General features: G+C 38.1%; 1 protein-coding gene across 5 annotated transcripts in view; it reads right to left on the bottom strand.

The window, feature by feature from the left end:
• The window catches only part of MARCHF1 (membrane associated ring-CH-type finger 1), an 828,885-nt gene that overhangs the window by 82,265 nt on the left and 728,458 nt on the right, over positions 1-18,162 (bottom strand). For 2 of the 5 annotated variants that reach the window (XM_050791812.1, XM_050791813.1), the window contains 2 exons: positions 7,065-7,144; positions 6,020-6,787 (listed from right to left, as the gene is read on the bottom strand). In XM_050791812.1, the coding sequence (XP_050647769.1) occupies positions 6,020-6,787; positions 7,065-7,144 (848 nt within the window). Of the gene's footprint in view, positions 1-6,019; positions 6,788-7,064; positions 7,145-7,330; positions 7,384-18,162 lie in introns of those variants that run through there. The other 3 variants (XM_050791815.1, XM_050791816.1, XM_050791814.1) reach the window with 2 other exon arrangements.

The following is an 18,162-nucleotide window of genomic DNA, read 5'->3' as shown; positions in this document are numbered from 1 at the left end:
TGAGAATATGCATAACATATATGAAAGCTATAGCATAATGGTACAAAGCATAACCTCAAATTCACCATCCAACCCAAGCTGGAGCTAGAACATTCCCAGGAGTTATCACTTACCTTTGGGCTCTTCCTCTTTTAAAGAAACCATTAGCGGAATTCAATGTTCCTTACTTGTTTTACCCTGTAACACCAAATTCCCATTATTGTCTCCATGGTTTCTGCAAGTCTACTCTGTTAGCATTCACTGATTAGGAAGCTGTCCCAAAAGGTCTGTTTGAGCACTGCCTGAATTGTTCTGAGTATTGTGGAGGGCACAAAACAGACGTAAGACAGGACTCCTGTGCTCAAGGAACTTTTTCTATAGGGAAAAGAGAGCTAACACACATAAAAGTAGAGAATATATGACACTGACTGGAAGAATTATGAGATTTCCAAGAAAGAAAAGATCACTGTGGACCCGACTAGCTTAGAAAACCTTTATAAAGAAGGATAAAAATGAAGTGCATATTGAAGCATGCCTAAATACGAGCATTTGGAGACAAGGAGTGAGACATTTAAGAGGGAAAGAACTACATTTGGTGGTGGTGTAGTTGAGCATTACTGTTTTGTTTCACTTATTTTTCTTGCTCATAATTCTTTTTTCACTTCTTCTGGTACTACTGCAGTTCTTTTTGCTGTTGAAATTTCCTTTTCCCAATTCATAAGATTTAGAGGGGTTGCCGATGGCTACATTTTAAATCCAGCCTTCCTATTCAAGGACTTGGTCCAAGCACAAAACCCCATGCTCCTGGTGACAGTGATTGACTCAAAGATGGGTATGTGACCCAGGGCAGGCTAATTTTATGCCTTCCCTGGGATCTCATGTATAAGTGCTTGAAAAGAACATTTCTCTTTTCTGTTAGGCCACTGCTGATAAAATGTAAGCCTGAAGCTACGTCTGGCCAGACTATCTCTTCCCTCTTCTAAATATAGGAAATTTGCCTGCAGTTGGAGGAAATGACTCTCACAGAGAAGGAGAGAGAGAGTGAGAGAACCACATTGTTTCTGGAGTTCCCGAAGCGATCTGTATACTTTGTTTTACTGTTCGTGTGGTTAACATACCCCTTTCTTGTTTAAGCTCATTTGAATTGATTTCTGTTGATTTTATCCCATTAGAAAAGTACTTAACAAAACAGCTAGTGGGCTAAAAAGTGGATGTGGTGGAGATGGAAAGTGTAGAGAAGGACTGGAATGGGACACTGGAATTGAGAAAGAAAGCACAGATCAGACACCAATATCCGGAGGAAGAAATGACAGTGCTTTGTTGGAGACTGGACACATCCCATATGGAAGGAATAAGATCAAAAATGGAAAATCCAGGAAATTTGTGGACTCACTGATAGAAATGGAAGTAGTTGAAATGAGGAAGTGGATTTGAATGGAAGCAATAACCAAACCATGACATTTGAGTTCCTGGCAGAGGTGGGACTTTGCCAGACTATGGTTTTGGTGACATAACCCATCCTATATTGGTCCGACAATGTGAAGTACAGGAATGGAACCTAGTCATGCTCTGTGTCATCATTCAAGGGAATATGATAAAAAAACTACAGATATTTGGCTTTTCAAATACATTCTTTAGATTCTTTTCTCTCCTTTCTCTTCCTATCTAAAGCATGGGAATGATTTGTAGCCTAGATTAGTGTTTCTCAAAGTGTGGTTCCTGCATCAGAAGCTTCAGAATCACCTGGGAACATCTTAAAAATACAAGTTCATGAGCCTCACCCCAGAGTAAGGGCATCAGAAACTCTAAGGGTGGGTCCAGGAATCTGCATTTTAACAAGCCCTGCAGTTGACACTGATGTTCACTAAAGTTTTAGAACTGCTGGTGTAGAGTATTCTTTCCATGTTGGCTCTACAGCAGGTGAGGCAATCCAACATACAGTGCTATGATTTTGCATCCTAAGAATTATTCCCTTAGAAAAGTACATTTTCCCTAAAGCTATTCATTCAAAAACTATGTGTTGAGAATGTGCTATCTGCCAGGCATTGTTCCAGGTACTTTGGATTTTGCAGTGAACAAATTTGACACCGTTAATAATAATAATGCCTATATTTTAGCAATTAAAAGTTATGCTATGGAAGTGACTGCCAGGGGACCTGAGTGTTGGTTAGGAGGTCAGGAAGCTGTTCGTAAAGAAATGGCATTTAAACTGAGAAAGAATAGGAATTTCTCTGGAGAAGAGCCGAGGAGGTAAGGTAAAGCCGCTCTAGGTCCTGAAAGGGGTACGCCTGAATGCTTTCAGGGAATTGGAAACAGACCAACATGAAAAGGTCATGGTTAATCATGGGTGGTGGAGCTAGAGAGGCAGATCTGATAGAGTGATCAACAGGGACTTGTAAATATTAAAGATTTTGCACCTTCCACTGAGGGCAATTTACAGGCCACAAAAAAGTTTCAATCATAGGCTAACGTGATCTGATTCATGCTTGTTTACCTTTTTAATTAAATGCAATTCCTTTTTTAAAAAAGCAAATACTTTTCCACTGTACTGTGGAAATAACTGTGGGCATAATAGTATGATGAGTTAAATTCCCTCTAAGATATAATGGGCTGATAGAGGTACTTTCTCTGAAAAAGGCTGTGATGAAGGAGGGAAACAGAATAGAGTGTGCCTGTGGGGACCAGATGCCAGGAACAGAAAAGGAAGGCTTATGAACTTCTTTCTTTTTGTGGTTGTGGCTGAGGCTGCTGCTGCTAGTCAGACATAAGACTGCATGCCTGAGAGTGCGAGTTCACAGGCAATTGCTGCTTCTCTCAGGGGTTACTGTTTTGCCTACACAGAAGACCCTGGTGCTCAGGCTGTATCCATTTCTAGAGATCATATGTATCTTTTCTCCTACACAAGATCTTTTATAGTGATTAAATTCACTTTCCAGGCATCACTGCTACCTCCTTGAGAATAATTCCCAAATCTATATGTCCTTCCTGACCTTGAATAGATTTTCAATGTTTAATATCTTTAGTATCCTGTGCTAACACATTGTGTTAAAAAATGCACACATGCCATTGTTTAGTGTCAGGCTGTGTAGAGTTCACTAATTATTGAAAAATTATACATGCCCAACTCTGACTGCTCTTCTGCAGTTCAAGAGCATGTCTCATATTGTCTGCTGGAGAGCTGACCTTGGAATGCCATTGTAACCACAAATAGCTTGCCTGTAATTGAACTATGTCTTTCCTAAATCAACTTGCCTCTGTCTTCTGCCTCTTTTCATTAACATCAACATTTACTGTCGTCCCAAGTTCCAAGATTTGGAGTCATCCTTGACTCCTCTCTATCTTAGGCTCTCACCAAATCCAAACTCTGAGATTGTCCCCATTCACTTGGTGGAATGCTAAATTGCCATTTGTTCTTCCCTTTCCTTATCCATTATTGTTCGAGTATTCTACTCAACATACAGGATACTTCCATCTCCTAAATCTAGGTTCCTTTATCAGAGACACTGGTGACTATACTGTATGTGTGACTTCATTAAGCCTATTTTATTTAGAAAAGGTCTTTCTGTATATACACACACACACATACATACATATATATACACACACACATACATATATATATACACACACACACATACATATATATATGTATGAATAAACAGCTCTGAATATGTAAGTTTTCTTCAAAATGTCTTATTTTAAAGAATTTTTTTTTATCAATGTATGCAAACTTTCCAATCTAGTCATATAAGTTCATGTAGAATTCATACATTCAGGTGTCAGTATTCCATCCCTGTGGTGCTAATGGTATTTCCCCCGCCTTGAGTTCTAATGTAAATTCTATTTTTCTCAGCCCCAGTCCCTCTTTAGGGGTTTTCTAGATCATCCCAGATCTCAGCAAATCTTCTTTCTTCAAATCCTGCAGTATTCCTCTTCTTACATTCATCCTGTACTATCTTATACACTTTTTTTTTTTTTTGAGTATGTGTTCAACCTCTGCCACTTAGATAATAAGCCACTTAAGGGAAGAATCAGGTCTTTTGCTACTTTATATCCTCAGCATCTACTATAATATGCTGCCTGTAGCATTCGCTTAGTTGATATATTTTGATGGTAATCTTTAGCAGGCAATAATACCTATAGACTAATCTATCTCACTTTCATTAATAGAAGTCTAAGTTAAACATCCTGTCTGAAAATGTTTCTTCAGAGTAGTGCTTTTAAGTTAGGAGAACCAGTCATTATGACTTTAATTGCAAGCATTATTTTTCTCTCCAATTACCATTAATCCTACAACTAGCTTCTTTGACTGTCTTTCATTAGATTATGTTGGAAGCTAGATTTAGGGAATGACAACAGATGGTTGCAAGTGGGAAATTTTCCATTCAGACTAGAAAGAATGGCTTAGTCCATCCCCTAACTTTTCAGCAAAGATACATATAAATCATAATCAAAAGATTATAAGAAATTTACATTTATAGATAAATTACATGGTGACAGTTTCTTTGTAAATTTCCTTTAAGTCCTTCAGCACATTTCATATGGCCCTGTACAGTTGAGCCGTCTCCACTTCTCCATCCTTCTCTCTACCACCCATCCCCCCATTCACCACAACCTAGCTGCAACAGCAAGCTTTATATTCCCTGAATTGCCAAGCTCCTTCCCACCTGCAGTGGCAGCCCCTGTTTGGATGGTCTTTCCTGCTTCTTTCCTGATCAGTTCCCATCATCCTTTGAGCCTTAGCCTGCTTGTCACTTACAAAAACTGGGAGTTTTTGTCTCATCTCCCACAGTAGGTTAAGTTTCCTTGCTATGTGCTTTCATAGTTCTTATCATGATTATAATTATATATCAACTGTAAATTAATTTGTTTTGGGTCTCTGTTCCACATTAAACTATAAGCTGCAAGATGTTAGAGACTATACAAATCTCATTCACTAAAATATTTTCAACCTCTAGAATAAAGCCCAATGCATAATAGATGCTTGAATACATAAATGAATGAGGATTTTATGAATGACTATCCGATAAAACTTTCAGAGAAACAAACCATTCTTATATTATTCACACGTAGAGTTTAATTCTTCTCATTCCTTCCCTGAATGGACATGAGCACACTTCTCTGGGTCATGTAATTCACATGAGCATGCATATATATTTTATGAAGTAACTTCTGCTTTTATAAAAACAAAGCAAAACATACCAAGTATTGCGCAGTGAAAATCTTCATTTGCTCCCTTACAGAATCTAAACAGCTTAAATGATTAGGTATCATATGAAAATGTAAAAACATATTGTTTTGTTTGAAATTGTTTCATTTATGCACACTAGCATGGATATTCCTGTAATTCTTTTTATGTAAGGTTATTTTGAAAATGTATGCTGTTGGGTTAAAAGGAGCAAGAAAACTGTCTCATAGCTAAAAAATATCCACATGCTGAAACCTTTCAGTATATGTTTATCAGTAAAGTTAATGTGGTCCCCTTCCCTGCAGGCTCTTGCAACCCCACTGATATGTCCCTGACCTGTTTCTGTGTCCTTTGAGTCTTCAGTTACCCTGCTGAGTGGGACAATTGGAGAACAAATTAAAGCCAACTGCAGAGAAGATTATTTTCTGATACAAAAATCTGACCTTAAATAACTCAAGCCTTGAATATCTTTCTGTCAGGATGCCAGCAGTTCACCAAATTTGCATTGAAAAGTCTAACATTTCACACAGTCTCACTCTTAATTCCCCCCACTATTACTGTCCTAACTAGAATGAGTGCAAGACTCACCTGAGTCGGCCCCCTTACCAGGATAAATCATTATTCAGTTAAAAGGAAAGGGATATCTAATTGCACTTGGTAACAGCTTTCAAACCCATGTTTGTATCTGCATTATTCTTTTCATACCCACCTTTTCTTCTTTTATATCCAATCAGAAAAAGAACAGTGTAAATAAACGTTAAAGTTTTGAGGGTAGGTGTCAAACATGCACCTAACTCAATGCAAAAAGAACCACATTTGGATGACATCAAGTCTTTCTCTACAGTGACTGACCTGCATACTTCTAAATTATCAGACCCATCGTCATAGGTGGCAGGAGGCTTCCGAACAGGGTTATTCACCTGGAGCCCTGCATCATTCATGTCCTTGCTGCCTTCTGGAACTCCCAGCATTTCAGTGCTGGAATCTGTTTCGGAAAATGTCTTCTTTATTATTTCATTTTTCCTAAGACTTTGCAAGAGCTGAGGATCTCTGTGGTGATATCTACCTTTGCTCTTCTCATAATTCCTTGAGGATCTCTTAATTTCAGAGGATCCTTGAGTCAGAGAAGTGCTGCATTCTTGGCACCTTGTACCTTTTCCTCTGCGGAGACTTAAAGAGCAGCTCTCACATTCGATCAGCTCTTGTTGCTCTTTACCTTTGGATCCCAGATCAACAAGCTCAATTCCATTAGGAGTGGAAGACCCAGCTAAGTTTTCACATGGCTTATTATTATTTCTCCTCCTTCTTCTTGACAGTCTGAATTTAACCTGGGCTCTTCTTTTTGCCTGAATCCAACGACTCTCATCTGTGGAAGATGAATCTGAAGAATCTGTGTAAAGCTCCCTCCATCTGGGGCTTGAGATTTGAAGGTGAAAGTCATTTTTTCTTCCTCTTATTTGTTCTTCTGCAGCATGCTCATATCTCTCAGAGGCTTTTCTCCTCCTCCTAGGTCTTTGTTTTACTGATTTCTTACCAGACTCCTTCCTAGCAGAGCTCAGCACCACGACAGGGGTGCAATACTCAAATGACTCTTCTGACATGTCATGCAAGATGGCAGATCTAGACAGAGCAGCAGGCAAAGGATGGGAAATGGGAATGGAGAGGAAAACCATGGAAAAACAGAGAGAGAGAATGATGAAAATGACAGCATGGACCAGAAGTAGATAAATAAAGAACAATTGAAGAAAATGAACTAAATGGAAAAAAAAATAGCCAGTATAAATTTTCTATGGACCATGTAAAGCAGAAGCAAGAGACACACATTCTCAGAACAAAAATCAAGAATACAAATACTGATCCAAAGAATATTGATTAAGATAATTTGTTCAGCACTTACCTGCAGATGTCCTGAGTGGATGGACAGACAGACAACCTTGACTGGCTCCTGGGAGCTGTCCCTGTTGTTGGGCTGCTTGCCTGGAGAAACAAGTTAGATAATTTGGCATCTTGGTTAAGGTAATACATGGTTGATATCTTGCTTTTTTTCCACATATTTAAAAAATTACAACAAACGTGGCTGCTGGTCATGTTGCTTATAATGCAGAACAGAGAATATAGGAAGTTAGAGGTTCGTTTTGCAAAAGTAAAACTTATTTGAGGAACCTGGAACAGCTGAGACGCTGTGCTATTTCGCTGTTACTTCATTTACGAGAGAGGAAGATGATTCCACAAGTTTCTATTCTATTTACTGTAATCATTTGAGTGAAATAGCTCAATTTGCTTTGGAAACAAATGAATAATACTTGAAGACCCTATGACATAAGGACTAACGAACGATTCTGTGACAAGGATATTAACAGTCTGAGGAGTCTAATCAAATAGCTATTAGGTTGTTAGATACTTTCTGAAGCTAACATCAAGGCCCCATGAGATAAGATATTTGAAAATACTTTGTAACATTTAAAAGCCTGAATTTATTGCTATTAAAATTTCATTAATGAAACTAATAAAATATATCCCTTGCAACACTACTGACCTTTCATATCTTTAACCCTATAACCACACTAAGTCTGAGAATAAGAACGCCTGAAACATCAGATTATTAGCATAAAGTTGAGTGCATTTCACTAAAGTCCTACCTTTGAAACACAGTATTTTCTTCATTCTATTTGACTTTAACCTGTTGTGTTTAACATAGATCATGATGATAAATAAAAACCTAGAATGTAGGGATAATTTTCTGTGTTCCAGACGTTGTGCTGTAACTTTATTTACTGTCTCTTTAATCCTACAATAATCTCACAAGTGGAAAGTAATAATAACTAACAGTTTTGAGTGGATAATATGTGCTTATCACTGTTCTAAGTCATTTCCATATATTCATTAATACTCACAATAAATCTTTGCAGTAAATACTATCACTACATACATGTTACAGTTGAAGAAACTGAAAAATTGGTGCTGCTTCTTACTAATAGGTGGTAAAGCTGAGATCTGGACCAGGTATTTGGTTCCACTGTCTGTGGAGATCTGGGTCCAGATTCAGGCCTGCTTGACTGCATAGATGAAATGCACAATTTCATCACCAAGAAAATAACAGTAAAGGTAGAAACATTACCCCAATTTCAAAGTCATTCTAAAAATTCTCATATTAGAAATATATACTCACTATTCTGAAATCCAGAGAATGAGGAACAAATGCTAACTCAAGAGATCAGATAATATTTGAAGAGAAGGTATAGTAGGCTAAATAATGGTCCCCCAAAGATCTCAACATCCTAATCTTTGGATAGTAAATATTTTACCTTTTATGGTAAAAGGGACTCTGCAGATGTGATTAAGTTAACTATCTTGAGTTAAGGAGATTTATGCAAATTATACTGGTAAACCCAATGCAATCATTAGGATCCTTATGAGAGGGAGGCAGTAGAGTTAAGGTCAGAGAGAGAAGATGAAGAATATGAATAGAGGTAAGAAAGGAGGGAAGATACTACACTGATGGCTTTCAAGGTGAAAAAAGGGGAACCCCGAGGAAGGTGGCATGGGGAAGCTTAAAAAGGCTAGAAAATGAGTTCTAGAATTTCCAGAAGGAATTCAGCCCTACTAACATGTTGATTTTAGCCCAGTGGGATCCCTATTTGGCTTCTAACCTCTAGAACTATAAGATGACAAAGCCCCAGGGAAATGCAGATGCAGAGACTACTGGGTCCCAGGTCATGATGTATTCTGGTAGTGGCTCTGCTCTCAAAATGGTGCCATGTTGCAGCAGGTTAGGTCCCAGGAGGTGGGAGGGGGGATCCCTATGATACTAGTTACAGGAAATTAATAAGGAGGTAACGATTCAGCTAATCTTAAGAGGCAAATAGGAATTATTTAAAAAGATTAAAAATATTCAAGGTAGAGGAAACCATTTGTTAAGAGACCTAAAGACACTACCAAAAAAACTCTTGGAACTGATAAACAGATTGAGTAAATTTGCAGGATACACATCAACATACAAAAGTCAATAGTATTTCCAAACCCTGCTGAAACAAAGTAGATGAGAAAGAAATCAAAAAAGAAATCACATTTATAATGGTGACCAAAAAAAAAAAAAAAAAAACCTTAGGAATAAATTTAACTAAGAAGGTGAAAGATCTCTACAACGAAAACTACAAAACAGTAATGAAAGAAATTGAAGAGGAATTAAAAAATGAAAAGATTCTGTGCTCACAGAATGGAAGAATTAATATTGTTGAAATGACCATACTATCCAAAGCCATCTACAGTTTCAATGCAAACTCTACCAAAATATCAAGGAAATTATCCGAAGAAATAGAAAAAACAATACCCAAATTCACACAGAACCACAAAAGAGCCAAAATAACTAAAGCGACGTTGAGCAAAAAGAACTAAGCTAGAGGCATCACACTACTTGACTTCAAAATGTACTACAAAGTCATAGTAATCAAAAGAGCATGGTATTGGTATAAAAACAGACACACAGAGCCATGGAACACAACAGGGAATTCAGAAATTATCCATGTATTTATAGCCAACTGATTTTCAACAAAGGTGCCAAGAACTCACATTGGAAAAAGGACATCTTCTTCAGTAAACAATGCTTAGTAAACTGGATATCCATATATAGAAGAATGAAATTAGACTTCTATCTTTCACTATATATAAAAATCAACTCAAAATGAATTAAAGACTTAAATATAGACCCAAAACTAAAAGACTATTAGAATAAACATGGAGAAATTGTTTCAAGACATTGATCTTTTAGAAAAGATTTTATGGGAAAGACTTCAAAAGCACAGACAACAAAAAAACAAAATAGACAAATGTGACTACATCAAACTAAAAAGCAAAGCTTTGTCCTTGCTTGTGCAAATGATTGTTTCCTCTGCACAACAAAGAAAACAATCAATGTAGTGAAGAGACAGTCTGTAGAATGGGAGAAAATATTTGCAAACCATACATCCAATGAGGAACTAATATACAGAATATACAAGGAACCTAAACAGCTTAACAGCAATAATAATAATAATCTGATTGTAAAATGGGAAAATGATTTGAATAGACATTTCTCAAAATAAGACATACAAATGACCAATACATATATGAAAAAGTGCTCAATATCACTATAATTAGAGAACTGCAAATCAAAGCCACAGTGAGATATTATCTCACTATCCTTAGGATGTCTATTATCAAAAATATAGCAAATGGGCATGGTGGTGAATGCTTGTAGTCCGAGCTACTTGGGAGGATGTCCGAGCCAAGGTGTTTGAAGCTAGCCTAGGCAACATAGTGAGACCCCTGTCTGTTAAAACACACACACACACACACACACACACACACACACACACACACACGGTAACAAAACAAAATTCACCAGAATTTGTGAGGATGAAAACAAATGGAAACTCATACAGTCTGGTGTAACCTGATAGTGCCCAATAATGGGGTTCTGATGAAGAAAGCACATCTAACGTAGAGTAGAACAGGGATTTAATGTCAGCTTGCCAGAGAAGGAGACGCCTGTCCAACACAAGGTGAGTGTGAGTCAAGTGGGGGGTGGCAGTCCAGGCAAGGACAAGGATGTGTCAAAACAAACAGTAGAGAGAAGATGTCTTGGTATGGGATCTACAGAAAGTTTGTAATGACTGGGAGAAAGGTGTTGAGTGAGGTAAGAAGTGGTACATAGTCAAGATGAAAAAGTAGATGGAGGTTTTGAATGTTACATTGACATGTTGGGTTGCATCCTGAAAAGAATGAAAAGTTACTGCAAGTATTCAGCAGCAAATAGAACTGATTAAATCTGGGTACTAGAAAGCTCACTTTGGCAGCTGAGAATTGGAAGGTTCAGGGTAGGCTGAAAGCAAAGAGCAGAGTTAGGATTCCATATATTCAGGATGCAGTGAGGATAGAGAAAAGGGATAGTTTGAGTAATCGAATCCCAACAGGTTGTTTTATTTTAAAATATGGTAAAAATAATTTGAAAGATCAACTGAAAAAGTGACACAGGAGAAAAGATCCAGGAAAATTATTTAATAAAACTCAGTAGGTTCCAGAAATGAGAGTACTTTTACCAGACATCTAAATGTAGTATGATTCTAGAAATTAACAGAATATGAACGTGGCACAGGGAAAGACACATCATTAGAACAGAACTGAGAGGCTAGGAATCTATCTGTCTATATGTATCTTTCTGTTTCTCGGTACAGACAAAGTTGCATTTCTAATCAGTGGGAAAAGGTAGGTTATTAAAAAAATGGTGTTGAAAAAATGACTAGTCATTTGGAAGAATGCAAACCTGAGTGTACTGCTTACAGTAAAGTTTAGGCAAATGCAAGATTTAAATATAGAAAAAAAAATCAAAGTATGAAAAAAATTTATATTTAATTAATGCTTATAATATGGCAGAAAAATTCCTTTACTTATGATGATGTAAAACAAAATGTAATATAGGAAAACACAGATAAATATGATGATTAAAAAAATAAAAACTTCTAATTTATAAAAAGGAAACACACACACCCATATACCGAAACCGTCCTGGACAAACCAGAATTCATAAATAATGCCATATTTTATTACCTATATGATAGCCAAATAGCTAATTTCTCTAGTATTTCGAGATCTTTCGCAGATCAAGAAGGAAAAGTTGATCAGTTTTACAGAAAAATGAGCAAAACAGGTAAGTAGTTCACAGCAAGGGAATTATATATGGCCAAAAGCCCTGTGTAAAAAGATGATCAGTCTCAATAAACAGATAAATGTAAATTCAATTAACAATGGTTTCCATGTTAACTTATCAGATCAGCACATTTTAAAGAGATTGATAATACCCAGTGTAACCGAGGTGGGGAAGCCATGCATTGCTATATATTGTTGAAGTAACTGTAAATTGGTACAACTTATTTGGAGAGATATTTGATAAAGTCTATTAAAATAAAAAAAGTGCTGTAATCCCAGCACTTTGGGAGGGCAAGGCAGGTGAATCACGAGGTCAGGAGTTTGAGACCAGCCCAACCAACATGGTGAAACACCGTGTCTACTAAAAATACAAAAATTAGCTGGTCGTGGTGACACACACCTGTAATCCCAGCTACTCAGGAGGCTGAGGCAGGAGAATTGCTTGAATCCAGGAGGCGGAGGCTGCAGTGAGCTGAGATTGCACCACGGCACTCCAGCCTGGGTGACAAAGCAAGACTCTGTCTCAAAAAAAAAAAAAAAAAAAAAAAAAAAAATTATATGCCATTAAAGTTGGAAATTCTACTTACGGGAATTAATTTTGCTGAAACATTTTTATAATTGTACAAAGATGTATTTACAAGATTGTTCATTACAGCATTATCTGTAATAGCAAGAGGTTGGAAACTACCCATGTTAATTAATTATTTACAATGAAATACATAAGCCATAAAAAGAATGAGGTACACCACACACACACACAGACACAGACACACACACACACACACACACACACACACTTATAGAATATATTTTTAGGAGAAAAATCAAGTTTCAAAATTGTATATAGTGTCATCTTGTTAGGGTAAATAGTGCTTTATTGATAACTGTTTGTGTATGCACAGAAAAAATTTGGAATGGTACACATCTAGCCATTAGCAGTGATTATGTCTGTGAGGTGGGATCATTGGAAATCTTTATTTCTCAGGCTATATATTTCGTAATGTTTAAAATTTCTAATTTAATAATGAGAAAAGTAAGTCCTTGGTTATGTTGATGATGTCATAAATGACAACTACTAACATCAAGAAACAAGATTTGTGTTTTGTTCTCCATTATTTAAGTGATAAACTCTTTGCTTAAAGTCTTTGAGTTCCACTTCACCTTTCAATTAAAGGTAGTCAATAATAACATCAACATAAAAGGATTGTGAGGATAATAGCATGAAATCATTGATCTGACAACTGTTTTGTAGAGTGTCTAAGAGTTGTAATAGGACACTATTCTTGAAATACTATAATTCTTTTTACTAATTCTCAGTAAGTCATTTTTTCTCCCCACACATGAACTCAATGGTATTCTCCTGTTCAGAAGGAAGACATATAACAGCCTTAGACCAGTAACTCTCAATCCTGGCTAAAAATCAGAATTGCTGGGAAGTTTTTAAAAAATACCTTTGCCCAGGTTGATCCTCAAATCTCTGAGGAATGGACCTGCGGCACAACACCTGGATGTTAGTATCCTTAAAAGCTGCTCCAGTGACTGTGACGTCCATCCAGAGTTAGGAACCACGGGTTTAGTTAGATTAAAGGAGATCCTATCCTACTTAGAATTTTGTATTAGGTTTTTTTCCCCTGAGATTTCAGTGAGAGAATATTTGTGAAAGCTGGATTTTTTTAAACAAAGAAAACTATGTTTTCTAAATTCCCAATTTTTGCTTTATATTTCTATAAAAGATCTTGGAGTTCTGGGTATAATTTTACTACAATCTATAGCGAAAGGAGACAGAAGGCATGACTGAAGAAAAATTTGCAGCATACAGGAAGACTGGGTCTCTGCTTGCCACCACTTGCTGCTGAAGAGCAGGACAGGAGGAGAAAAACAAAGAGTGAAATTCCACTGCCTTTAGTCTCCATTTATCCACTCTGGGTTGAATGTGGTTTGGGCAGAGGGTGTCAGCGTGGAGAAGGGTATCAGGAAGACTCACCAGGATATTTCTGGGGGGAAAACTAAGAGCATGACTCTTGTTCCTCCCTTCCTGGGAGGACTATGTGCCTTTCAGGCCAGCTTCTCAGCCAGCATGGGCAGTGCCTATTGTGGCACCAGTGTTTTAGGGTAGGAGTGACTGAGGCAGATGGACCTGAGATAGTTCCCCCCGCCCCCAGCCTGATGGGGGTTTAGAAAATCTAGACATTTTCTTCTGCCTTTCTGGGTTCTGTAAAAGGCAGCTGAGATTGCTTGCCCGGGAAAGTAACCAGGGGTCACCAGAGTTAAAGTTAATGTGACTTTATAACAGAAAGCCACAGAAAACACTACCCGGCCAAGACACTTGGCATTGTCAGTGACAGATGAAATGGGCTGGAAGGCCAGGGCCTGGCTTGACTATGACAAGAGAGCTGGCCACCAGGTCCGCCAGCCAGGAGCACCCTAGCAACAGGTCTGGGAAAAACCTGGAGGGCAGAACTCTAAACAGAAGTCGCTGCTCCAGTGTGTCAGAAAATGGAAGGGGAATGAGAAGAAACCCTAAAATACTGAACGTGATTAGCTTCTAAACTGGTGGAAACAGATCTTTTGAAAAAAAAAATCAAGCATTTCCCACATCTACAGTAATAGGAGCTCAATAAGAAAAGACTGAGATCACTTTTAGAAAATCACATGCTTTCCTTCCTTATGTTGTGCAAAGTTTACCACACTACCCACTGAGGGTCATGTAACATTCCTAAGTAATTCCACGTAGCAGACATCTGCACTGTGGGCTGACTAAAATATTTAGTTGTAGGAGAAAGTTATCTTGATGCGGAGTCTATAATTTTAAAGGAAGACTCAGGCCAGACAGCTAAACATGAAAGAGGGCGGCACGGCAAGTCACCTAATGCTCCTTTTGGCACACTAGAATTTGGAAGGAACCTTAACATCTTCTCAAAAAGGGGAAGCCAAGTCTTCCTTTGACAATTCACACCATTAGGGGAGTGGCTTAGAGCAAGGCTAGGCCCTTTTAGCAGGTCAAATCGGGAAGATGCAACTAATAATGCAGAATCTAGCCTGTCTTGAGAGGCCCTAGAAAGCCAGCAAGTGGCGCTACACTGGTGTGCAGAGGACAAGCTCAGCCAGGAGACATTTCCTGTTGAAACCTACAGTTGGAAACAGAGTTGGAATAATGACTGTCATCAGGGAGGGCGAGGCAGGAAATCTGGTTTGAAGTACCAGCCCATGTCACCTTCTATTTTTCAACAGAAATTGCCATGCATTCCTAGTAATATAGACAAGATCCAAGAGAAGTTTTGTCGGCAGTGCAGACTGAAGCACTGGGATCAGGAGATGATAAAGCTAGTTCTGAGAGCAAGGACCATCTCCCGGGGTAATGATTAGGGACCATTACGCAAAGGAGGTGAGGATGCATTCTAGTACTCAGGCTTCCTAGTAAAATGTAGGCATTCTGGCAGCTAGAGAAACAGATTCAGGCAGTTGTCTCTGGTACCCTGGGTCACATCTTCTCAGTCCACTTCTTGTATGAGCTGCAGCACTGGTGAACAGTTCTTAGTGTCAAACAATGTTATGGTGATAATGTCCTACATTGTATGAGTGCCATTTATCTTCTACTTTTTATTCCTGATTCCATGAGAATCCACGTGTCTGGCACAAGCCTAAATGGGAGGGCATTAACACTTCTAGGGACAACTCTCAATAATGGGGTCTGAGAGCTTGTGGATAAGAGATCCATCTCATTGACTTTCAGGTGGAAAATTCTGAGAGATACTTTGGATATTTCTCAGGCCTCCCTTTGGAACCAATTAACTTCATTAGTTACAATGGAATTAACTGATTACTAAACTCCTTACTAATTTCATTACTGTCTTCAAAATGTACCCTTAAATTAACTTTTTTCCTCATCCTTGTCTCCTTTTCCCTACCCATTCATTTATAATCCCGGGGCTAGTTCCTAAATCCCCTACCTGCACCAATATTCTTGTCACAAGTAGTGCTTTGAGGAGAACCCAAACTGGACAGAGAGGCAGTTGATACCAGAAATAGTGCCAGAAAGCAGATCCACAAGACAGAATTTAGGAGCTAGATCACTCATGGTCAGGCATACCAGGAACCCTTTGCTGTTGGTGAATGGGGTGGTGATAATGCCTCGTGAACTGTAACATCACAATTACTGGGTTGGACAAGGTACAAGTGGGTGGGGAAGCATGCAGTAGCCCAAAAATATGTGTAGGAAGGGCCAATGGTAATTATAAGGCTATGCAGTTGTTAACTGTTCCAAGGCTTTGGTTAACTGCCTTGGAAACGTCTATGAAAGAGAATGGCAAGTTCAGCTGCGCCAACTATCAACCAAGAATGCTCCATGAAACCCTGTGTACAAGTGTAGCCCCAAGTGGAGAGGTGTAATTCCCAGGCAATCCTCAACCAAGAAAGGTCAGGCATTGGAGGATAAATGCACTAACACATTCCTTCAAGTGGTCAATTCTTGGAGACCTTCTTTACATTTCTTAGAAGATTCTGCTCAATCAAGCCCTGTTGCCACATCAGTGACTGCTGCACTATACCCTTTTATTGACTTCTCCTCCTTTACGGTCTCACTGCTTTTTCTCTCTCACTCGTACTGCCTAGAAAACATGTCCCAAATAAACTACTTGTAAAAGTTTTTGTCCCAGGTTCTGCTTCTGTGAGCACATAAACTTAGACACTAGAGGATTAGAGTGAGATGAGGTCCTCAGGTCCACAGGGCAGGGCTTGTGCTGTACATTTGGAGTATAAATTGGTTGACTGTTGCCATCACACCTAATGGCCTGGACTATCTCCTATGCTCTTGTAGCTTTGTGTATTCCCCATTACCTGAGTGTCCTAGTTGTAGGTCTAGTGTCCAACCTCAGTCTCACTGCAAACAGATCCAGCTCCAGAACCTGGCCCTTCTTTCAATTCAATGCATTTAATTGTTGAGAAATAGGAAAATATTATTCTCACAGTTCTCATTGCCTTCAACTTTTCTCTTTTTTTATCTGTACTGAAGATTTCAGAGCTTTGAGATTCATCCTCTGAAGTTACAACCCCAGTCATTTCATTTTGCTTTGTCAAAAGACTTCAGTGGTTTCTCCTTATCTAACAAATTAAATACAAAAAGACCAGTTTGGGATTTTAGAGCCTCTATATTCTGGATCCCATCTACTTTTCTGGTTTTAACTTCAGCAATTCTTTCAAATTCCAGGATTCCAGCAAAACCTAGCTCATTTTCTATTCCGAAACATACCCATTCTTTTATTTTTATGCCTTTACTCTATAGAGAAAACAGTAAGCGCATACTCTTGGAATTTCTCTCAAGGTCCAGTGATGTTTCCTAGCTTTATGTATACCCATTTTTCTTTAACTCCATGGGCCCTTTTCAACTTCTACTATGGTGTTAATCTTGCTCTAGCATTTATTTTATCACCTGTATTACTGTCTAACCATTTCCAAATTGCCACAATGTTTTATAGTTAATCTTCTTTTGTGCTTCACTACCACTTTGAGAAAAAAAGGCCACAGTCATACTCATTTTGGAAATCTTCCTAGTGTCTTATGTGTAGCAGATAGCTAAGAAAGACTTGTGCGGTTGAATGGAGTGTGGTAATAGTAGAATTGAGTTGAACTGAACTTGGTAATAGTTGAACCAAGTTGAACTGACCTTGGTAAATCCTATCCTGATTGCAGTAGAGATAGAGACAACAATCGCATCGCAGCGAACGAAAAAGAAAGGGCTCCACTCTCCTCTGTGGAAGTGGCAATTCTACACTGTAACAAAACAAATGAACTCAGTGCAAAGTTTTATATAAGTCATGAGGCTCTTTCTTTGGACTTCAGAGTCAAAAAACATATCAAACGAAAGTTGGATCTTCAGCTTTCTTGGTAAAATACGAATTTCTATTTAGGAAATACCATACTTTTATTATGTGGAGAAGAGTATATCCTTTAACAATTTTGAAGCTGCAAGGGTCTGTTTAAAAAGAAAACACTGTAATTGAGGATAAAATGAACTAGTGTCTTTTAAATACATGGCCCTATTCAGCAGCAATGTATTGTTTTAATTCACTAGTTGGTACATTACGAGAGCTTGGTAATTTGTTCATCCCTTTAATAGGTGTGAGATTGAAATGGGGCTGGGAAGGGAAAAATAACAATTGGCTGGATGAGCAGAATAATATGTTCTTTGAAATGAAGCATTCTTTGTAATGGATGTTTATTTCAGATGATTACATTGTACAGTGCATTCAAATGGGAAAAACAAACAGGAGGCCAGCTGCACTAATTTTATCAAAGTTATTTATATCAGCAGT

The sequence above is a fragment of the Macaca thibetana genome, chromosome 5 (genome assembly GCF_024542745.1).
Source record: "Macaca thibetana thibetana isolate TM-01 chromosome 5, ASM2454274v1, whole genome shotgun sequence".
NCBI classification, from domain to species: Eukaryota; Metazoa; Chordata; class Mammalia; order Primates; family Cercopithecidae; genus Macaca; species Macaca thibetana.
This window is presented reverse-complemented; position numbering and strand designations above follow the sequence as displayed.